The sequence below is a fragment of the Apus apus genome, chromosome Z (genome assembly GCF_020740795.1).
Source record: "Apus apus isolate bApuApu2 chromosome Z, bApuApu2.pri.cur, whole genome shotgun sequence".
In the NCBI taxonomy this organism is placed as follows: Eukaryota; Metazoa; Chordata; class Aves; order Apodiformes; family Apodidae; genus Apus; species Apus apus.
The window spans coordinates 43104635-43129005 of NC_067312.1; the positions used below are offsets into that span (position 1 = coordinate 43104635).

General features: G+C 38.7%; 1 protein-coding gene across 1 annotated transcript in view; it reads left to right on the top strand.

Annotated features, from left to right (window-relative positions):
* The window catches only part of LOC127395393 (guanine nucleotide-binding protein G(q) subunit alpha-like), a 132428-nt gene that overhangs the window by 30726 nt on the left and 77331 nt on the right, over positions 1-24371 (top strand). The window contains exon 2 of the mRNA XM_051642321.1: positions 14115-14299. Within this exon, the coding sequence (XP_051498281.1) occupies positions 14115-14299 (185 nt within the window). The remainder of the gene's footprint in view (positions 1-14114; positions 14300-24371) is intronic.

Here is a 24371-nt window from a genome sequence, read left to right on the forward strand (position 1 = left end):
CCCTCCCCTGAGTAAGCCTTGAGAATGAATAAAACATTTTTAATTACTTCTGTTGCATCTCTGGAGCTTTTCATTATATGTTTTCAGCCAGTCCATTCCAAAATAAGAGGGAAATGGAAACAACAGCTTTTCACAAAAATAAAAAAAAATAAATAAATTTAATTTTTAGCTTGCAAATTAATGGAAATTTCAGATCAGACCTTTCCTCTACATGTTCTTGCATAGAGGCCTACTTGCAGTTGAAATTCTGGTGTAACTCTTAAGTAAGCTACTTTGTTTTCTTTGTTACTATGTTTTACTGCCAAGGGTATAAAAAGAGCAATGCAGAAGTAGAATATGGAGTGCCAAATATCATCACCTTTCAACATCATGCCATTGTGGTTGTTGGAAGTAAGTCCGTGTTTGGCTTTGGATGCTTAACTGTGTGTTTTGTGCACACAGCTGGATGTGCGCTTTATTGCTCAAGTTTTTTTTAGGTGAATTGAAATTATAATACAAAAAAATTTATCAAGAATGTTCACTTGTGTGGATAACATTTTAATAGCCCAAAACATGAACTAAAAGTTTGGACTGAAACACTTTTTATTTTCCTATTGTGCAAAGGAATAATGTGTAAAATAAATGTTTACTTCCTGGAAGTAAAAGTTTCCTCTAGAAAGAAAAAAAAACAGCTAACAGTAACTAGAAGTCCTTTCCTCCACCACCTCACCCCTGTGCGAGCTGCAGTTGTATATTGTTCTTTGCCCTGAACGTTAAATTCATGTATCTTTTGCTGTACAAAATCAGAATAGGAACAGATTCTCAGCATAAGCATGTTCTTGAATGTCTTGCTCCGTAGCACTAAAAATGTCTAGAAATATATTCAGTGTGATCTCTATGAAACTACATGGAGGTTTAACTAGCAAAAAGGAAAATTACATGAATGCCTGTAAAACAAAAATCCAGCACCATAGAGAACTTAGTTACCCAGGGACTTCCGTGAATTTAGAACTTTATCTCAGATGTGGAGGTAAACCAGGGTGTATAATGCCAATAATTTTCTTACAAGCCAATTAAGAGCATGTGGACTTTAATTAAACAAGAAGTCACATGTCATTTCAGGAGAGGTCAGAGCTATGAAGAAACTCTAGGAGAGAAAAGAGGTGGCTTTTCTAAGGTACATAGTTACATCTTGGTAGTATGTGTTATTGACTAGAGTTGATGTTGTTTGAATAGCTGTAGTTCAAAATGCATCTAATTCATACATTTCTTAAGGTTTTTTGTAATAATGTGAAAGCATCAGCAAATGGATACTTCTTCTGAGAGGCAGCAAGGCACATTGCTTATTCACGATTTCTGTTGCATTCTGACTGATAGTATCTGATGTTTTTGATGGGATTTATAAACAGAAAGCAGTTAATGTAGCTATTCTTGGTGGATATTTTTTTATGTGTGTGTAAAGTAAATAAAAATGCAAAAAAATCTTAAAAAGCCTTCAGAGAAGGTTACATAATCAGGTCTAAATAAATATGTACCTTCAGCCTATAACAAGTTAATTATAAAGAGGATCAACTGATGGCCCTGCAGCCATCAGTTTTGATTTGCCTGTTTTCCTTTGAGCTTCTAAAGTACCTCAGCTGAGCAGGTTGGTGGAATTGGAGCTGGGGTCAAGCTGGTTTATTGTGTCATCTCCACAACAGCATAGAGCTACACCATGCTGCCTCCTGACTTCTCTGTGGGAGAAGCAGAGCATTAAAATGTTACTCTCTTCAGCCATAGGAAAGTGATGCTTTTAAGTGGCATGGAATGCCAGTACACTGTGCTGTTAGAAATGCAAAACCAAAATCATGTGACTGGATGCTTTGACCAGTAAAATCTGTCCATTTGTCCCCGCTGTCTTCTCATATCATGTTTTTAGTGCCCCAGTAGTAGCTTCTCGCTTCCCCCAAGCTTAAAATTTTTCAGCTTCTCAGTTATTTTCATGAGCAAGTGCTGCATCTGAAAAGAACAATTCCTTCTGTAAACATGTACTTAGCATGAAAATACCCATATGATGTGGTGTATAAAGCTGTCAAGCATGTCCTCTCAGAATTTAGCTATTAAAGTTACTTTCTTTTTTCTTTTTTCTTTTTTTTCTTATTAAAACCCAGGGATTTTTATTTATTTATATTTTTTTTTTAGAATCTAATTATGTTTTTTTTAATTATAAAATTGTTCTTCGGTAATATTACCCTTGACCTGATTTCTTAAACTCAGAAAGTGCTAGTGGTATATTTTTACCTATAGAGTCTTCATCCCTCTGTGTGTGCGTGCGCATGCATATGAAAGAGTGCATATAGGTATATTTACATTAAAATAAGCAAGGAACATGATTAAAACATGAATTCCTTCAATCTTTCTTCTATTACTGTTGTTCAAATCTTGCAAGATTTGAAATGGTTGAAGTTAGACATGGGTCATCTTTCCTGAGATATGATACTATAGTAGTTGTTTCACTTCTGTCCAGTCAACGAGCTGACCAATCCTGGTTCCCTCTCCTTGCAGGGGGAGAAGCTGCTTAATTAGCATACCACTCCTTGCAATGGCTGAGAAGACATGAATTGCAAGAGGACGGCAAAAAATAAATAGCTAGTGATCTCTCCAGAGGAAGCAGCAGTTCAAAAGCACTCTCAGGTTAAGGACGATATGCCATAAGCTGCAGGAAGTGTGCCACAGTATCTGAAACTGTGCTTCCTTCTGAGTGAATTTATAATGCTCTTGGGCTTGGAGTCAACTTGGGTTTTGCTGCGTGTGTGTGCACCCAGGCCCCTGTGTTCTGAGCAACACATAAAGCTGTGAGCAGCACTGTGAACATAGAAACAAGGGGAAGACAAATCCAAAACTTGAATCTCTCAGATTATTTGAAGGGTGAAAATGAAAATGGAGTACTGTGGTTTTTTTGTATTGCTGCTGTGTCAGAGCTCCTTATCATGGGCTGTCAGCTTCACTAGGCTGTGCTTGTGTCCCAGGGCAGAAAGGATGAAGGAATGCTGTTGCTGGTAAGGGACAGGTTTTCTGGGGACAGAGCCTCTCTCAGTGCTGCTTAATATCCTCTGAGAAATTTTGACATTGAAGGTGGCTGTCAAGAGGAACAGCCCTGGGCTGTGTGCAACCCTGCCTGATCATGGGGCTAAAAGGCTGGGCAGGAGCAGAAGGCACTTCCTTGGCCTTCTTGTGGCTGCTGGTTTGAACATGGCAGCTGCCTTGGCCTTGGCCTCTCATCCCCCAACTTGCTTCACTTTTGCTCCCCTGGCAGTGGTTATGTCTGCTGAAGCTCCCTGCCCTGTTGTGTTTCTTGTAGGATATTTCTTCCTTTTTTTCCTTATCAGATGCCCAAACTATCCCCACCCCACCACCCATCAAGTTCAGTGATGTGAGCAACTGTAATGACACTGAGGCCAGCACCAGCCGAAGCCTGGGGGTGAGACTGGTGCTTGTTCAAGGAGTGGGGATGAGTGGGCCTGACGCCAGGTAGGTGTAGATTTGGATCTCCACCACCTCTTGTGTCACCCTGGGGAAGGAGGAAGGCTATGAAGGCATCTGCTTCATACTGGTTTGAGGGAAGAGGGTTAAATATGAAACAATAATATTTATGTAAATCTTTATGTTTAGCTTATGCTATTAAGGCAGTATTGCCTTTATGGGGCTCTCAGGATTTTTCTTTGGAAAACAGGGAAGATAACACAATGTATGATAGATGTTGAAAGGTGTATTATTTTTAAAATCAAGCATTAACCCAGCAGATTCCTCACTTGAGTCAGTGCAGAGCTTTGCTTGCAAAACCCCTCACACCATTTGTGCTTCTTGTAGTTGGACTGAATAAAAAATTACTTTTATTGTTTTAGTGTTAGGAGTATATTTGAGGCTGGAAATCATCCTCTGTCTCAGGTCTAGTGTTGACTGAGTGAATGGACCAGGCAAACTGTCTGACACGTGTCTTATCTGCATAGTGACATCTGACATATAGTTCCTTTGTTTCTAATGTTAATTTGATAATGCTGCTAGTAAGTAGACTCCTGTCTAATTAGGTGTTCAGAAACAGCTGTCATGTTATCTTACTAGTACAGAGGACAAAGAGGGATCAGAAGCACGAACAACAAAAAAGCACCAGCAGAAGAGGCAGAGAAGACAGGTAAATGTCTTCCTCGGGAGTTCATAACTTAACACAGTGAAATGTGAGGTAGCTTTGTGGAAAAATTATTATTGACTATTTTTCTGTTAGGGGAACTGGAACATCTAGTTTGTGCTAAATAATCTGCTTTTCTTTTTATTTTTTTAATCCTCTAAAGCCATGTGAAAAAGTTCTTTCTTAGGTATGAATGAAGGACATATAAGAAAGATGAAAACCAAATGTTTCTTTCATTCCTTCATCTGACTTTTTAGATTATTTTTTTTTTCCCCGGAAGGAGTGCTTCACAGTACCCAAGCTGAATCCTATAATTTGAGTGAATATTTTACCTAGAGTCAGTGACCAGCCATTTTTGAGGAAAAAATGCACCAAAACACTACGAGGCCCTTGCTGTTCATAAACTTTAATGTAAGATAGTGATATTTAGTCATATCAGCAATGTTTCTTGACATAAATATTATATCGTAACAGAAGTGCTACTGTTCCTATGACTTTTGTTTTCATTAAAGATACATTTATACTAGTTTTGGTATAACAAAACAATTCATCGTGAACTATTTTCACATTCTAAGAAACAAAAAGCTCTACTGTATCCTTTCAGCTTCTGGATGGAGGCCTTTTGTATGAGTGATAGGTCATAAGTTTATGTCAAGCTCTCAAAATACAGCACACAAACAAAATATTATATAACAAAAAACAACTTTGGAAAGTGTTTTCATGCTTTTGCTCTTAGTTGTTACCATATTGTTGAAAATTAACAGACTGGTTTTTATCAACATTTCTGATAGATACAAATGCACACAAGGTATACTCTGGATATTACAGTACTCTTTAAAACTAATTAGAGAATGGATCACAAAAATTCTAACAACACCTTGTGAAAGTAGAACATGCAAATTATTAGGCTTTGTGTGCATGGTAAATACAGCTATTGTTTTGTAGATATGTTCTTGTACATGGTAATTATGTTTGATAATAAAAAATGTCAAGAAATTCAGATTTTCCTTTTCCACTTACAATGATGGCAATTTCATTCACGTAAAAGAATGTTTGCTCAAGAGGGGAGGGAGTGGAACCATGAATGACTTTGTTGTTGTATCTTAGACATGAAGATGACTTTTTCTAAAGTTGTGGCTACTTTTTAAAGTAATAAAGGTATTTTATTCTCTCCCATGGTAAAAACAAAGGAAAAAAATATTATTTCGAATGTTTACAGTATTAGTCCTTTTTATTATTCAAAGTGACTTATTCTGTCTCTGAAATGGAGTCTCTCAGGGTTGCTTGGAATAGGAATCATGTCTGTTCATAATCCCTCTGAGTAACAGAAAATGAAAGACTTGAAAGGAATTTAAACAATGAACTTCCTCATATGAAATACTGAAAGCCTTCTGAAACATCAACTTGAAGAGCAGATTCTGTTATTTCATACAACAACTGTATGTTACAATAGAAAATGCAACACTATTAAGATATGTAATTATGGATTTTGGTAATAACTTTCCAATATCTAAATTATGTACCATCAAACCACCTTGATGCTTTTGATACCATTGTTTTTTAATAAGCCTTAAGTCAATCATGTGATGACTTCTTTCTCTGCCCTTCCTTTTAAGAAAGTCTTATTTATGATATTGAGTATTAACCAACTTGTAAGCTTTTAAAAAATGTGATTGCATTTTCCCCCACTTCATTTAAAACCTTTTATTAGGCTTACTTAGTGCAAGAGTACTTCCTTTTCTTCTACATTTTATATAACTATATTCCTTAAAAAGTTTAGAACTTTAGAGTCTTATCCTGCAGTGTGGAAAACTGAGGTCTCATACTGAAATTCAGCTCCTGAAGACCTGCAGGACATGTAGAGTTATATGGTCCATTGCAGTCCCCAGCATTTTCAGTCTAATTTATGTGCAGAGGTGAAGGATGGGGTCCGGTTCTTCTCTGAACCCATTTACAAAGTTCTGAAATCTTGAGGAGGTACTTTTTCTCTGTGAAGGCAGCCAGTTTATCTCTGCTCTCACTTTCTCAGTTTTCACCCAAACCATTAGAAGATGGCTCTTGAATTGTGAGCATTATGTGTTTATAGCTTGAGAATATCATTTGGGTGTGGTGTTGGTGGATATGGTTTAGGGGAGAACTTTGTAGAGTAGGGATGATGGTTGGATTCGGTGATCCCAAAGGGCTTTTCCAACCTCAATAGCTCTATGTTTCTGTGATTCTAAGATAAGGAGGTTATTCTGCTTTGTTGCAGGTTTTTTTCTGGCAGGAGGGTGCTGGGTTTTTTGTTTGGTTGGTTGATTTTTGTTTTGTTTCATTTTATTTTCTGGTTTTTGTTTTTTTTCAGAATTGAAGGTTGGGAGAGAAGACACAGCTTTCCAGTAATGGATTGTGCCTGGCTGCTTAGTAATACTGTGTGGTTTTGATTATCTGGCACAAAGCTATATTTGATTAACTGGATTTATTGTAAAGGAGTTTGTGAGGTTCTGTTTCAGTAAAAAGCTTAAACTAATATTCATTGAAGAATCTGCAAAACATTAGCTGCATTTTAAATTCTAATTCTATATTCCCCACTGTCAGCAATTAATTGTCTTACTTAGGCGTTATTGTAGTTTTAATTGAGTCACAAGTACAATGAGGATAAGCATCAGGTTTTTTTGTGTTTTTTTTTTTTTTTAGTTTAGTTGCTACATATAGTGACAAGCAAAGTTTATTTATCTGTTCTTAGTTTTTGAGGTTAGTTGCTGCAAGTGAAGTTTATCTGCTCAAACACAATCAGATTAAATCTGTAAGAGGATTGCTCTAGAATGCATTCAAACTAACTATATTATGGGAGGTTTTCTTTCCCTTTTTAAGGAAGTGAGAGAATTCATCTCCCATACTCTGCTGTGGAGTTCAGTGGTATAATATGATATTTATGCATATAATAATCAATGAGAGGGGGAAAAAAGAATTCTTACAGGTGGTTGATACAGTTGTGTTAGCCTAGATAAGGAAAAGGTGCAACACTGTTAGCAGTATTCTGTAATGAATAACATTTGCTTAGTTCTTCGTCAGTATTCAAAACTATAATTGAAACCATTCTAGATTGATGTAGATGTTTCACATTACTTATTTTATGTAATTATTCATTTCCTGGCCTATGTTCACAAAATTCTACCCATCCTTTCTTTGGAAGAAATCTTTACTTATCTTACCCAGTTCTTTTTTTATTGTTGCATGAGTCATTCATGAAGGGATATTTTGCTTTCTTTCATAAAATATTGATAGTCATCTTAAGTAAATGTTTATAAATTACTAAAACGATACAGAGAAAATAACTTAGTGAATGGCAAAATAATTTTATGTGTCCTTTTTTGAAAGGAGGTGGAAAATGCAGATGTGGGTTGTGAAAAAAATAGCGAAGATGATAAGTGATTTTAAGTTAAAGAAATTCTGTCAGTGGAGCAAACACTTGGCAATAAAACAGTATATACACACCTCTCCCAGGTTTTTCATTAATGGCTTTTAATTTAAACCTGTGCTTTGTTGAATCTCCAAGGCCATCACTCAAGTTCCCTCCTAACTTAGCTTTTTCTAGTTACTCAGGCAGTTTTAATGTAAATACAAAACCATGTGCTTTTGCTGTAGGAGCAGATGTCAGGAGACCTTAGCTCCCTTTCCGACTTGTTTGGTCACCTTGCTTGAAACTTCAGGTGCTTTCCTGTCCCATAGTCTTTTCCATTAGTTGGACTGAAACACCACTGAAAATGTTTCCTAATACGAAGTGACTCGTATGAGGTGTAATATATTAATGTTAATTAAGGAGTCTGATGATCATAGAAAGAAGATGGTACAGTACTACTATTCATTTTACCGAAAATATGAATATGCCTACTATATTTGTAATCAGGGCTCATAATATTTCTTCATAGGAGTTCTTTCATGTTCTCAGAAGGGAAACTTCTGCTTGGGCACCTTCTTCTCTTTCTTCCTCACCAGCCACGGGCACTGTTGTGCATCTCCAGATCAGCTCTTTGCCCTGCTCAGCGCTTATCTCAGTTCTTTCGTATGTTAATTCCTGAGGTGCATCTGTTGTCCTTCTAGTGGCTCCTTGGCTGGTTTTGGAGCAGGGGGAGCTTCCCAGCTTCTTACTGGAGCCACCCTGGGGTCCCTCCCCTGCTACCAAAAAACGTGCCAAATAAAACCAGCGCAAAGTGTTACACAGTGAGCTAGGGAGCTTCACCTACACCTCAGAGACTTTTGCTGTGGGCTTTACCAGCCCAATATCCCTCCCAATGGTAGCCTTCAATGGTGAACCTAAAAGCTGCTGTTTGAAGTGGTAGGACAGACTTGCTCCTTTGCTTCAGTTCCCAGGATGATTTCATGGAATCTGTGATAGGTTTCAGATATTTTGGCATCTACAGAGCCAGGACTGTCCAAGGCCTGAATTCTGCACAGTTTTTGTGTTTTCATGTATGGCCATACTCAGTTTCATCAGAAATGTCATCCTGCTACATTCCACAGCTGGAACAGCAACAAAAGAAACTGTATTTTTTGTTTTCTCTATAGCTGAATTAGTAGTAGCAGAGAGGACATAAAACTCTCTTTGAAGTGAAATAGAACTTTATAGTTAAAATATTTTACTTCTCATGTGTCGCCTCTATTACTGCTTTAGCTCTTACTCCTCCTAGGCATCACTCTACTACTTAATATCAGATGAGGTTGATTTATGCACTTCTCTTGAAATCTGTGAGGCAGTGCACAACAGACTACTTTTTCTGGGTAAATGTTTGATTGAACAGGGTAGATATAGTAATACTGCAAGTATTCAGCAGGTAGAAGTGTCATGTTGTGTCCAATCTGCACAGGATGTTGACTCCACTCTGATCCACCCATCTTCACTTTCCCAATACCTCTGGGCTGCTTTCTGCCACCAAGTCACACGATAGAAGCCAGTCTTCCGCACGCATACACACCATTGATTTAACAGTTCTAAGTAAATGTGTGTCGATAGCGGACTAACAGGGCAGTGGATTTTGATGGTGCTCCTTCCCCTCTTATCCCCCCATTTTAGGAATGTAGGCCAGGTTGGATGGGGCTTTAAGCAACCTGTTGTAGTGGAAGGTGTCTCTGTGTCTCTTGCCCATGGCAGGGGTTTGTAACTAGATGATCTTTAAGATCCAAAGATGCTTCCGATCCAAACCATTCTATGATTCTACTAATGTCCTTTTCTATCTCATTTCAATATTAAATACCAAGCAATAAAATATAGCCTTTCTTTTTCCTTTGCCTTTTCGTAGGTCAGACCTAGGAACAAACACTGAGAGTCAGCTGTAGTTTAGCAGCATTTTTTTCTTAACAGACACCAGTGTGGATTATGCTTACAGAATGACATTTGTTGTATTAGTTTAAAAAGAGCCTTTTATTAGTATACTGAAGATTTTTTTACATTACAGTGAAGAGAAATACAAAAACGTGTGCAAGTATGTATTGCACACCTGTGTGAAAGGAAAGCTTGTCAGCTTAGGCTTTTAGTCTTGAATAATTTAAAAATTTATCTGTTACATCTTTATTGTCAGCCACCACAAGAATTTTGAAGCCACTATGCTGGTAGCTGCACTGTCACCCATTGAAAACTAACCATATTCAAGTTTTTCCTTAAGTTTCACAGGGCAAAGGATGCTGTGTTCAGCATTTTGTGGTTTCATTTTTGCAGGATGTGCACTATCAGTAATAATACAATAAATTGTGCATTATATGCATGTATGTGTGAGCAAGCACGCATGTAAGGGATTACTGCTGCATTTAAGCAACCCACCATCCTTCCTGGTTCTGCTTTTGTAGGTAATACTGCTGAGAGGACTTTCAGACCTCTGGGTGTAAAATTCTTGGTGATGCAGTAATATTTGTTGCTATTATGATTTGAAGAAAAAGAATTCGGAGGAAATCTTCAGGGATTTGCCAGGTTTTTAGATTCTAAGCTCTTACTTAAAAGTTTTCTTTATGCCATGCTTAAATGGGAATTCATCACTATTTAAGACAGTTCTTTACTGCTTTTGAAGATGGTTAGTTAATTCTTTTCATTGATCTCTTTGGTTGGTTTTTTAATCTGGAAATAAATTTTTTAAAAGTCAAATGACCAACGATATTGTGTGCTCAAATAAGGGAGTTCTTCTTGTTGCAGTCACACCATTGACTTCTCTCCAAAGAACCACCCAAGGATTATATTTGGATCATGGGGTTTTTTTGGGAAGTCACTGTTTTTAAAATATGAGAAGGGAGAGTGGTGTTATTGTTATTGAGATTCAGGTATATTGTGTGGCTTTCAAATGTCTTCTGACAGACGAGAAATATTGCTCAGAGGACCAAATGTTATTCAGAGAACTGATCCAAGTCTTGACTTATATAAATGTGCAATGGCAGCCAGCATAAAATCAATCTCATAGTTCTGACCCCCCTTGCTCCATTTTACTGATTGCTCCATTGCCATTTCAACTTTGCTCTATCCCTGCATCACCTCAACAGATAGAGATTTTTTTAATCCAATGTCTTCATTTCACCAGGTGGAATAGGCATGCTCAAGAGTCCTGTTCAGCATGTTACCCAGTGTTGGTTTTGTTTATTACCATGATAGGGAAGATTTTTTGGCACATATTGCCAAGTTGTATTCTTAACTTGCTCTGTACTGGATGAGGCTGTAGAAAATATATTTGATGTTGTATCAGTCTCAATCTTCTTATAGTGCCAGTGACAGGATTTTAAAGGTGAAAAAAAATATTTAAAATGTAGGTTTCACTTGGTGCTATAACAGGGATAGTTTAAAATCCCACTCCACACCAGGAATAATGCTGTAATGATTGCAGCTTTGCTTAGCTAACCCTGGTAATACATGATGGGAATTTTTTCCCTGTTTATTTGATAGTAAATAACATTGCTTCTTTTCTTCCCAGTTATTTTAGTTTGGGGAGAATTATTTGAGCGAATCTATAGTGATGTGCTTGTAAGTGGTGTTGTATCACTGCTAAGCAGTTTTCACATGAACAGGACTTTTTTTTACAGAAAGATTTGATGATGCTGTTTAAACAAGTAGTACTTGAAATTTTCTTTGAATGTTTTTGTCAGCAACAATATAAAAATATTTACTTTCTGCTTTGATTGTAACAAAGGAGAACTACAAAGTGAAGGTTTTGTGAGTTAATATATACTGTGCTGAGAATAAACATTTTCACTTCTTAGTAATTTCCAGACAATCCTGTTAATTCTACCATTATCTGTCATTCATGTGATTTTTGTCCTATTTTTTGCATTCTGTGCCAAATTTTTTCCATTATTTCTTTTTTCACTAGGATATTTTTCACAGTCTACCCCTGCACGTGACACTCCATGCAGTTAAGGAGGACTAGAAATGTTCTTATCCTTACTGGCTTAACCAGAATATTACTCTGTGGGCATGCACAAGCAAGTAGTTTTAAGTGTTGACCCAGGGAGGGTCAGACTTGAGGAGACTCTGAGACATCCTTCAAAAAGAGAGAGATACCGTTTTCCTGTATGTGTATCTAGATCTATAGTGATATATATGGGTAGTTAAAAATATTTTATATCTGTATAAACCTGTATGTCTCATATACATATGTATATGAAAAAAAAATTAAAAATGCATGTTGTAGGTGTGTATCTATGTTTTTAGATCTCCAGGAATAATTTGTAACTGGTCTTTGGCCGACAAAGTCTTAGTACAGTGACACCCAGTTACAGACCCACAAAGCTGAATAAGGTACAGATGTAAGATTTAGATTCTTCTTTGGACTGTAATTATATTTTCCTACATATTGTATTTTTTGCACTCACTTTGAAGGTGTAAATAATCTTAAATACTGTGAACTCTAACATGATGCAGATTGCTTTACCACTGTGTTTTCTTGTGTGATTATCGTGTGTTATAGACTGCAACCTATGTTCCCAGTAAAGTATTAAAATAATTAGAAGCTTCAGGTTTTAAAATAGAGTAGAGAATAAAAACATGTTCTTCCTATCTCTTTGCTAAATTTATAATTGGGGATTTTGAAGGAAGCTGGATTCCCATGTAAAGAAGTTTCAGAACCAAAACTGTAAGCTAGTTTGTATTCCACTGGTTCAAAAGTGCTTGCAAATTATTTTCTTGTGCATCAGTAAAAATTAGTTACTTATGCTTTAGCAAAAGAGTTAATCACATCAAAAAGTCATCTCATATACCATTCTGTTCTTAGTAAGTTCATGTTGGACAATTTTTATCCTAAATGTGTGACATGTCTTGCAGAAAAGCTGCATAGTAATACAGAATTACTGAAAATTTGTGATATGGCACTTTTCTTTTACTTTGTATGTAAGGACACGACTCTTTTCATAGGTTTCAGAAAAAGATATAAACTGTGGTAGCCTTAGGATTAGCCTAAAATTTTTTTTTACTATGTAATAGTTCTGTATTGTCTAGGTTTGTAATTTTGTGTAGTCTTAAGAAAGGGGATGTTTTCTCCACACTGGTAGATTGCAGAGGTAAAATGATCTCACTTCAGATTCTGATGAACTGGAAGATAGGCAGATTCCATTGACCCAGGATGGCCCATATGGCATCACGCTTTCTGGAGCAACCTGTGCCTGGTGACCAGGCAATGCCCTGCAGACACAGCCTGCGCATGCATGGCTGTGCTCATGAGCTCAGGGCAGGCTGAGGATTCCCATGAAGGCTGAGGATGGATGCAGGCTTGGTCTCACTTTTCAGCCTCAGAGCATGTTCTTCATTACAATAATGCCTACCTTCTCCACAAAGAAAGTAAAATTGGTCAGTATGTAATGTTATGCTGGATGTTCCAGGAATGTGTAAGGAAGGCTGGTGTGAGAATTTTATGTGAGGACTGAAGGTTTCAAAATGATGCTCATGATAAGGGTCAAAGACTGTTACAGTGCGTGCTATCTCAGAAATGCTCAAGGGTTGCTCCCTTATCCTTGCTTGGCAGTGCTGTGAAACACACTTCCCTGACAAGACATCAAAAACATTATGTAGGGGGCATAAGGCTGCCTTTGTCTTGGGACATGAGTATTATGGTATGTGGTATGAAAGCTTTAAATAAATTATTAACGTAAAACCCAGGCTGAAAGGCTGGAAAGGACAGTGCTGAGCGCATGCATTCTGTTTGTTTCCTGCAGGGTTGAGTAGCTGGGTGAAGGAAGGGTTTTATTGTGGCTGTGCAATGGCTCATTCTAAGTTTCAGCTTCTCCTCTTAAGCAAACACAGGAATTCTATAAATTAAGCAGTTCTGGTCCCAGAGGGTAAGCTCACTGAATTGAAGCTGAGGAAGATGTTGTGTGAAACTTTCAACAAGCAGATCATAACTTCAAATTGACAGTCAGAAATGTTTATTAGCAAACTAGTTCCAGTACAAAGATGGGAAGAAATTTAAAGGAAGGAATGACTGCCCAATAAATAATATAAGCCAAGGTTTAATTAACACTGATTCCACATGTTTCTGAGGATGGCATTTGCAGGGCTTGGTCTACTTGCTTTTTAAAATATAAGCACCAAAAAACCCAAGCAAAACACAAATGTATCTGTTAATTGCACACTTTCTACCATAATGTCCTGGAAGTTGACCAAGGAAGATGAATGTTTCTCTTCCTGAATTTTTGTGATAAAATGTCTCATAATAATTACCTGAAGTTAGATGTTTTGGACAATTTTATCTTCAAGAATGGAAGATTTAAAAATATTCAGTTTTGTATAATATATATTGGAGGTTTGTTTTACTAATTTAGTTGTTAAATAAAAATTCAAGTTTTAATTCAGTGGTACTTCAGTTGCTACTGATGCTGTTGTTTGACACTGAACTGGTCTTTGTCATACCTTGCAAGCACCACTTCACACCATTCAGCCCTGCACTAAACAAGCTGTCAGCATTTTACAAAAATGGTTGGTTTTGTGTCTGATGGCTAAAACATATTCTTATTTGTCTTGCAGGCACAGGAGAGAGTGGCAAAAGCACATTTATCAAGCAAATGAGAATCATTCATGGATCAGGTTACTCTGATGAAGACAAAAGGGGCTTTACGAAACTTGTGTACCAGAATATATTTACAGCAATGCAGGCCATGATCAGAGCCATGGATACCCTCAAAATCCCATACAAGTATGAACATAACAAGGTGAGATTTTTGTTTATTTCTGTAGCTGAAGCTTTTCCTCTTTTTACCTTAGGAAATATACTGAAGATCTCAAAAAGTCACACCTTGTTACATAAATGATAAACAAAGCTCAGAACAAAAAGGCATCTTCTAGTCCTGCCTTTAGCCTTTAACTGTGACTTTACTTACCCCTTGTGTTTTCCTCCCAGGCCATGCTCTGGCCAGAGCACAGTTAAGCCATAGGTGCCATGGTGCCATAGGCAGGCCTTTGGGTTTTTTGATCACAGGCTCCTATACGAGACACCTGGCCTGCTGGTGGCAGGTGGGATGCAGCTGTCCCAGAGGTGAAGAAGGCTTTCGGGGCAGGAGTTAGCAGGGCTCATTGACAGGGCTTTAAACTAGATATGAAGGGGGGGCGGAGATAACTGGGCCTGTTAGGGACAAGCCCAAGAGAAACATGCCAGGGCTTGAAGGATGGTGGACTAGGGAGGATTCTCACTCTGTCATTTCATTTGAGAGAAAGGATAGGTGTTTAGAAATCATGGAAGCACCTGAGAAGGGTCTGGTAGGAAATGGGGCTCACAGTGGAAAAAAGGTGTTGGAATCATTAGCTCATCTGAAGTGCATCTGTACCAATGCACTCAGCATGAGCAACAAACAGGGAGCTTGAAGCCATGATACACCAGGAAAATGATGACATAGTGGCTGTCACAGAAACGTGGTGGGATGCCTCACACGACTGGAGTGCCACAATCGATGGCTACAAGCTCTTCAGGAGGGATAGAAAGGGAAGGAGAGGGGGTGGAGTGGCCCTGTATGTTAGAGAATGCTATGACAGCTTGGAAATCAAGTATAGTCATGACGAGGCTGAGAGTGTTTGGATCAGGTTAAGGGACAATAAATCTGATATAGCTGTGAGTGTCTGATAGAGACCTCCCAACCAAGGCAGTGGGATGGATGAAGCTTTCTATCAGCAGTTGGGAGAAATCTCCCAGTTGCTGTTGTTCTTGTGGGGCACTTTAACCTTCCAGACATCTGCTGGGAATACAACACAGTGGAGAGGGAACATTCCAAAAAGTTCCTGGAATGTGTGGAAGATAACTTCCTCACACAACTGATAAGTGAGCCGACCAGGGAAGGTGCCCTCCTGGACCTGCTTCTGGTGAAGAGGGAAGATCTTGTGAGGGAAGCAGAAGTTGGAGGCCATCTAGGGCACAGTGATCATGAGATGATTAAGTTTTTGATCCCTGAAGAAACAAGGAGAGGGTTTAGTAAAACTGCCACCTTAGACTTCTGGAGGGCAAACTTTGACCTGCTCAGAAGACTGAATGACAAAGTCCCATGGGAGGCTGCCTTGAAGGATAAAGGAGTCCAGGAAGGCTGAACATACTTCAAGAAAGAAGTCTTAAAGGCACAGGAGGTGCCGTGTGCCAGAAAACCAGTAAGCAGGGTAGGAGACCAGTCTGGCTAAATAGGGAGCTTTGGCTGGACCTTAGGAACAAAAAGAGAGTCTATGACCTTTGGAAGAGGGGACAGGTCACTCAAGAAGTCTATAAAGATGAAGCAAACCTATGCAGGGTGAAAATTAGGAGAGCCAAAGCACAGCTAGAGCTCAAACTATCTACAGCTGTTAGGGATTATAAAAAATGTTTCTATAAATTCATTAACAGCAAAAGAAGGATTAGGGAAAATCTCCATCCTTTATTGGATGCAAAGGGAATCTTACTAACAAAAGATGAGGAAAAGGCTGAGGTGCTCAACACTAGTTTGCCTCAGTCTTTAGCAGAGGAACTAGCTGTTCCATGGATACACAGCCACATGACCTAGGAGACAGGGGTGGGATGCAGAATGAGGTAATCACAATTAAAGAGGAAGTGGTCAGAGACCTACTACAAGAACATCTAATTTAAATGTTGTTTTAAGGGCAGAATACTAAAAATCTATAAATTTTAGTGGATCTAGATCATAATTCGTGTCAGAGAACCTATTCTTCTGCCCAGTCACCCCTGCATGCTTTTTTGGTACCTCCTTGACTCTTCTAAAAATGATTGATAGATTAAACACTCCCATAGAGATTGACTCTGTTTAAAATTTATTAAGAGACTTAGTTTCTAAAACCTATTACTTCCTTACGTGGTCCCATTTTCAGGCTGCACAGATTGCAGGAGTATCTTACTGTAGAGTGGCCATATCAGTGTAGTGTCTCTGTGCAGTCTGCCCCTGAAAAGATCTGAATGACTGGCTACCTAACTAACCAACCACAACTTCCTGTCCTCTGAAAGATTTCCTTCACTTCTCCATAGCACCCTGTAATTCCTGCCTGAGTTCTGGAGGGGGAGGAATGCTGAAGATAGCTGTAACTGATTTGGAACCAATAACAAAGCCTCCTTAAGGTCACAGGGCACACCACTTTCTCATTAGAATTGCCTCACACCTTTAGATGTCAAAACCTGAATCTTTGTGTTCTCAGAGGTAGAAAATTCAGCCTGCATCCCACTATTTTGATATATCTGGTGAATGCCATACAAACCTCTACTTTACCAGCTGCCCATAAGGTAATACACTTGGTGATCCTAAACTGCTGATATTGGACTCAGAAGGTTAGGCTTTTCAGGCTCTGTATCTTGTATGGTAGTTTGATGAGCCATTGTATTTTCTTTGTGCAGTGAGGAGTGTCCCAGCTCCTGAAACAGTTCTATTGCTAGGCAGACCAGTCTGGGCACATGTATTTTTCAACCTAGTGTATTTCTTAGTTACCATCCAACTAACTGTTCCATGGATACACAGCCCCATGACCTAGGAGACAGGGAGGAGATGCAGAATGAGGTCATCACAATTAAAGAGGAAGTCGTGAGAGACCTACTACACCACTTAGACACGCACAAGTCTATGGGACTGGATGGGCTACATCCAAGGGTGCTGAAAGAGTTGGCAGACATGATCGCCAGGCCACTTTCCATTATTTACCTGAAGTCCTGGCTAACTGGGGAGGTCCCAATGGATTGGAGGGTAGCAAGTGTAACACCCATCTATAAGAAAGGCAGAAAGGAGGATCTGGGAAACTATAGACCTCTCAGTCTGACCTCAGTACCAGGGAAGGTCATGGAGCAGATCATCTTGAGTGTTATTAGAATACATATATAGAGGATAACCAGGGGATCAGGCCCAGGCAGCATGGGTTTATGAAAGGCAGGTCCTGCCTGATGAACCTGATCTCCTTCTATGGCCTGATGACCCGACTATTGGACACTGGAAAGGCTGTGGATATTGTCTATCTGGACCTCCAAAAAGCATTTGACACTGTTCCCCATAGAACTCTCATAAAAACCCCTGGCTGCTCATGCCCTGGATGAGCATATGATCTGTTGGATCAAGCACTGGCTGGATGGTCAGGCCCAAAGAGTGGTGGTCAAAGGAGTCAAGTCCAGCTGGCGGCCAGTCACAAGTGGTGCTCCTCAGGGCTCAGTGTTGGGAACGTTTCTGTTAAACATCTTTATTGATGATCTTGATAAGGACATGGAGTGTATTATCAGTAAGTTTGCAGATGACACCAAGCTAGGCAGGAGTGTTGATCTGCATGAGGATAGGGAGGCTCTACAGAGAGACTTGGATAGATTAGATTGTTGGGCTGATGTTACTGGTATGGGCTTCAACAAGGCAAGTGCTGGGTCCTGCACTTGGTTCACAACAACCCCAGGCAACCCTACAGGCTTGGGGAAGTGTGGCTGGAAAGTGTCTGGCAGAAAAGGGCCTGGAGGTTCTAATTGACAAGCAGCTGAATATGAGCCAGCAGTGTGCCCAGGTGGCCAAGAAAGCCAATGGCATCCTGGCTTGTATTAGAAATAGTGTGACCAGCAGAAGCAGAGAGGTGATTGTCCCCCTGTAGTCAGCACTGGTGAGGCCACACCTGGAGTATTGTGTCCAGTTTTGGGCACATCAATTCAAGAGAGATCTCGAGGTGCTGGAGCGAGTACAGGGGAGGGCAACAAAGCTGGTGAAGGGCCTAGAGAATAAATCTTATGAAGAACACTTGAAGGAACTGGGAATGTTTCGTTTGAGGAAGAGGAGGCTGAGGGGAGACCTCATCAGTCTCTACAACTAGCTGAAAGGATATTGTGGAGAGGTTGGTGCTGGTCTCTTTTGACAGGTAATTAGCGACAGAACAATAGGGAATGGCTTCAAGCTGCAACAGGGGAGGTTTAGACTGGACATTAGGAAAAAATTTTCACAGAAAGAGTGGTTAGACACTGGAATAGGCTGCCCAGGGAGGTGATTGATACACCATCCCTGGATGTGTTTAAGGGTCATTTGGATGTGGTGTTGGTGGATATGGTTTAGGGGAGAACTTTGTGGAGTAGGGATGATGGTTGGACTCGATGATCCCAAGGGTCTTTTCCAGCCTGAATAGTTCTGTGATTCTGAGCCATTCTTCTGATCTGTAGCAGAACCGTACTACTTTAGGTTTGCCATTAACATTACATGTGGGGGAAAAAAAAATTATATGCGCAAAGCATATGGCATACTGATCTGAAAAGTTAGTTGACTGTAAAGTGCAGTTGTTTTTATTTCAAATTTGATATTCATTTTACTTTGCCTTAATATCTGGAAGTCCTAATTGTAAATCAGGAATTTTTTTTTCCTGGTATTATACTACAGAGTGTATATTTCATAGTTATTATTTAAATTTAGAGTGCTGAATTTTTGTAGTGTTTTCATATTATTGGAGTGCATTGGTTAGTTTTGCCTGTATACACATGGCCAGAGCTGTTCACTTTCTGTATATATACATAACTTTGTAAATCACAGAGTGGTTTGAGTTGGAAGGGACCTTAAATATCACCTAGTTCCAACGACCTTGCATGGGCAGGGACACCTCCCACAAGACCAGGTTGCTCCAAGCCCCATCCAACCTGGCCTTGAACACTTCCAGGGAGGGGGCTTTTCTGCAGGTAGGAGTCTGTCTTTGTGTTCAGCTTCTTCGCAAGTGTTCCCATCAGTTTCTAATAGGGCTACATGCAAAGTAAAATAGAAATCATCGATGGGGGCTCAAGGCAATCCCTATATGAATTCCTTCAGAAATACAGGGAAAATCAAACTTGCTACAGCATTGTGCCAGTATTAAGAGACATGCTTTGTATACAGGGTCACTTCACTTTGAAGCAGTGAACACCAATCAATTGGTTAATCTACTCCTTTTTTTTAAAGGCCTTTGAAAACAAACTCATTAGCCTAGCAGTCTGGAAAACACAGGAAGGGCACTTCCTATTAATTTGAATCTCCTATCAGGAAGTCCTATCTCTGGAGAGAATATCTCAAAGTTTGAGTAACAGCATATTTTTAGCACAGTAGTTGTTTTGCACAGTATTTAAGAAAACTGCAGCTAGAGCTGTTATTTTTGTGGTTGGGCATAAAGAAAAGTGATGCTTTTTTTGTGTAATTCCTCACATTCTACAATAGAATTTAGTGCTACAGTAGAAATGCTTTTCTCTTACTGTACCAATTTTCTTACATTTAACTGAGAATTATTATTAGTATTTTGAATCTCTGAATGCTGCTGAAATTTGAAGTGCTTGTATCAAAAAAGTTAAGTAGGCAGTTGTGATCTTTTTGTGGTGTGCAGTATCACAACATTTAGGTTGTTTATATTTTAATATAATCACTGTAGCAAGAGGCAAGTTTTAAGTTTGCCAAGTTTATTCTTGTCGAGTTGTGTTGGTTTCATAGTTACCAACAGAACTGAAGAGGCAGAGACTGAAATGTATTGTCCTATATTTGAATAATCTAGGCTGTTTTGCGATACTTATTATCAGAGAAGTGATAGTCAGTTGAGAAATGTAACTGTTAGTGTTCAGAATGTAGTATCTTGGAACTGATGGTAGAGTATTATAACAGGAAAGATGTCTTTTCTTCAGAATATGAGCTCTGCTGAGGTTTAACATGATGTGAGGGTGATCTCTTCCCTTAGGAATTTGTCTGTCATAGGAAATGGTCACCTATGGACTGGTTTTAAGTTTCCTTTTAGGTGAATGTTACTGTGCTTCTGTTACTTATTTTTTAGCTAGATGTTGTTAAGTTTTTCATATGGCTCATGAATTTTAGAGTAAGAGGTCTTACATGAAATACAGAAAAGGCCTAGTTTTTTAATGGAAATGTTCACAAGCAATTCTCAAAATTGCCAGTTTTCAATCACAAAATTGCAAAATGTTGTGCTTGCACAATACAGTACTAGTGTGCAACCACAGATATTCAAATGCATATTTTTTAATAACTAAAATACAGGTTTATGTTTTTTACAATTTGTCTTCTTAAAAAGCTGAGCTGCATATCCATGCTTTCAAATACTGAAATGAAAAGACTATTCATTTTAATTTTCGAAATTTTCATGTTCCCAATGTTCTTCATAACAGCTTAGAAGCCTTTCCTTCAGATAATGTAGTGTTCAACTCTCCTTTTTTTCTTAAAATGTCTAATATTGCTGAAGGTGGGCAGTATACACAGAGGGCTTTTTTTTTCCTCTTTTGTCCTTAAGTTGTAGCAAATGTATTACTATGCAAAACAAATAAATCTATTATTATATTAAGCACTAACTACCACTGTTACTGTTGTACTATACCCTTTCAGTATAACTTTGAAAAGACAAGTTGCTGCACTGCTCTAACAGACAGTATCAGGAAGGTGTCACTCTGTGGTGATTAACAAGCATGAAATCTTACTTGAATCCTATGCCCATAATTTCCTGTGAGACTACTTAAATATTCATAACATGTTAACTAATGTGAGAAACAGTAAGAGAAAAGGCTTGAAGAACGTTTTTTGAAGAGCCTGAAAACACTCAGCAAGCTTTACTGTTAATGTAGAAATTTGCTGTTGGATTTCTAGGAGTGTTTTCTGCTGAAGTTGTTGCTGTATTTGTGCCTATTTCTTTTTGGGGAATGTTTTGCAGTAAAAATAAGTGGATATGGGAAATGCTTTAAAAAAAAGAAATACAGGCATTATCTTCAAATCCATGTTTACCTTGTTAGCTCATTTCTTCTAAGTCAGACAAATCCACTGGAGCAAACAAATAAAAATACAAACAGAAGTAGGACAAGAGGAGCAGGTATGGAGAGACTGCATACATTTTTATCTTGGGTGAACAGTTGGGAGTGTTAAGTGTTCTAGATCTCTGTAGTGAAATCTGATGTTGAACAAACCTAGGCTGAAGGAAAGGACCTCCTGCACACGCCTCATCTGATATGCAAAGAGTGTGAAGGATGGAATCTGGAGCAGGAGTGTGCAAACACTGGGAGAGGTATTGGCTGCCAGATGATGCGGAATATGTGGGATTTCAGGATTTTGGGGAGTTTGTTTGTAGTGGGGGTTTTTTTGTTTGTTTGTTTTGTTTTGTTTTTTAAAGCAAGAATGATCTTGGGATGTAGAAATTAATTGCTTACTGTTTGGAATGAGAATAATCAAGCGGCTCTTCAAGTAGGTGAAAAAACTCAGTGCCATCTGCACAAACAGTATTCTGTGGTGTCTGAATCCCAGACCACAGGGCTTAAAGCGGGTCACAAGAAAGGAATTTATGCTAATAATGTTAGTATTTGATGTAGTGTAGTTCTCAGGTAGTATTTAAGAAAGAAAAGTTACCCAATAATCAGGAACCTTGCAGAATAGTTAAATGCTTCTAATCCTAGAAAGCTCCAAATGCATTATTTTGGAAAGAAATAGATTGCTGGAGAGCCAGCCAACACCAAAGAATATAGTTAGATATAAAGTATCATAGTTCTTTAATCACATGTATTCAGATAGAGTAGCTGAGGATAGGTTTTACCTCTCATTCTGGATTTTGCAAAAAGTTACCTCCTTGCTATTTGTTTCATCCTGTGAGGACATTGATCAGTAAGCTTTGAGGGTTCCAGTAAAGCTTTGAACAATTTCCTTCTGAGAGCTTCGTACGAAGGCCTTCATGGGGACTTTGAAAATTCTAACTAGATCCCAGCCTCTCCCCATCTGTATTTCTCATGTTATCAGTCTCCTTCTGTCAGTTATTTACTCCTCTCATACCCACCCTTTATCTCTGGCACCTCTCCAGTCTTATGTACATTTGACCTCACCAGGTCTTTTATCTGCTTACCCGTACTTTACTGTTTTGCCCTGCTCTCTGCTGTTTTCTTTCTCCATCTTTATATTTGAATAAAATTTTAAAAAAACCCCACAAACCCTAAACCCCCATACACATAGTAATTCACATCATGCCCTTTTCTGCTGCTTAACTCACTTGCTTGCTCTCTGTTTAGAGCAGGGATCTCTTTCATTTATCTGTATTGCTCCAATGGATTTGTAAGTTACTTGTTTTCTCTGTAGTATTCTGCTTAAATGTTTTGTACTTTACTCCAGCAGAAGTGTGAGTTTTGAGTATTTTTCCAAGTGTGGGGAAAGAGTGGCTGTGCATCAGTTGTAAGCTAGACAAACAGTGTTTCCATGAAGAGGTGACAATACCTTTATTTAAAATAAGCAGACAGATAAAGGAGCACTCTCCCTTTCCCCAGGAAAATAATAGGTAATTTCACTGATACCTCACTGAAAAAGAGGAAACTGTCTTTGCCTGAAGTGCAATATAAATTTGAAAACATTCATGTGGGGTCTATTTCCACCATTTTACTATTTCTGCTAGTGTGGAGCAAATCTTCAGCTGAAGGGGACCATATTTTTCTGCAAGCTTTGTCAGTCTCTTGTCCACTGCACTTACTCTGTGGTAAAAGCTTCAGTGTCTGAGATGCAAGGCTTTGTCTTACCAGATTCAGCTTTCGCTTAGAAAATAGGCTGATGTTAAGCAAAAGAGTTGCTTTAAAAGCCCAAACCAAAACACACACCTTTTTTTTTCCCCTTACGTATACTTTGTTTTGTGGTGTGGGATGTTTTGTCCAATAGAGGTATTCGCATAATTCCTTTGATTCTATGCTATTTCTGAAAGATTATTTTGCTCTTTTTATGCTCCTTGGTTAAAGTAGGTAAAAACTCTGCACCAAGGAGTTGATTGTGTGTTCGTGCTTCATCAATCCAATCACTTGCTTACAAGTTTTCAGACTATGAGCCCATGTAGCTGCACTCATAGACTTTGTATTCACTTGGGTGATGGCATACAGGTGAGGCAAAAGTCCAGTGTTTTGCTTCTGGAAGAGGAGGTTGGCAAAGGGAAATCTAAGCATGGCATTAGTGCATGTATGTTTTAATTTCTTACCAATAGCTTTTATAGCAGTCAAACAGAAGTCTGTGGCTGCATCCTTCTGCTTTGGTAGAAAAGTGTACAGCTCTTCACTGTAGATTGTTTAACATTATGGTGGACAATTTCTCTATTTCCTTGGTGCTGCTTTCCTCCCCCCCATATCATATCTCAGAGTTTGTTGGCACTTGGCTGGGACAAATGGTATTGTGGAAAGCTGTTACAATAAAGGTTTTTTCTTGTTAACTAAAGCTGTTAGGCTGTTTGATTATAGTTTATTTCATTTTTTCTAAAGTGACCTACGGGCCAGAGTTAAAATTTTACTTTTTGTTTGGTTGTTAACCTTCTAAGCTTATTTGTAGATACAGTGTATTACAAGTTTACATGCGTATGTTTTGCCAGTTTGGAGTGTTACTTGAAAATTTCCAAAATTTTCAGGTTACATCTTGACTCATTTTTGTTTGGAGATGCTTGGCTAACTGTAACCACAGGTTTGAGGACTTAAGCTCTCTGTACATATTGTTGGCTGTACAAGGATGTAGATGAGCGCTCTTGATGTGTGAAGAGATTCTTTGCATCTGGTCTCCAGTCTTTATCCAGATGTTTATTTCAACTGTAAACAAAATGCTGCCAATTGTACAGGTTGGATTAAAAGGCGACTGGCTATCACTGGAGCATGAAGAAGACTTGTGCACACCTGCCTCCCTCTTGGATTCCTGCATAGCTGTATGTCAGGTGGAGGAACAGTGGAGATGTGCCACAGGGAAAGAGCTATTGACATAGTAATTATGTAAGCCTCATTAATCCTGCCATGGCATTTGAGGTTAATTACACCACTTCATGAATATTTTGATGTTTGTTTCAGTTAATACAAATAGTGAAAAAACA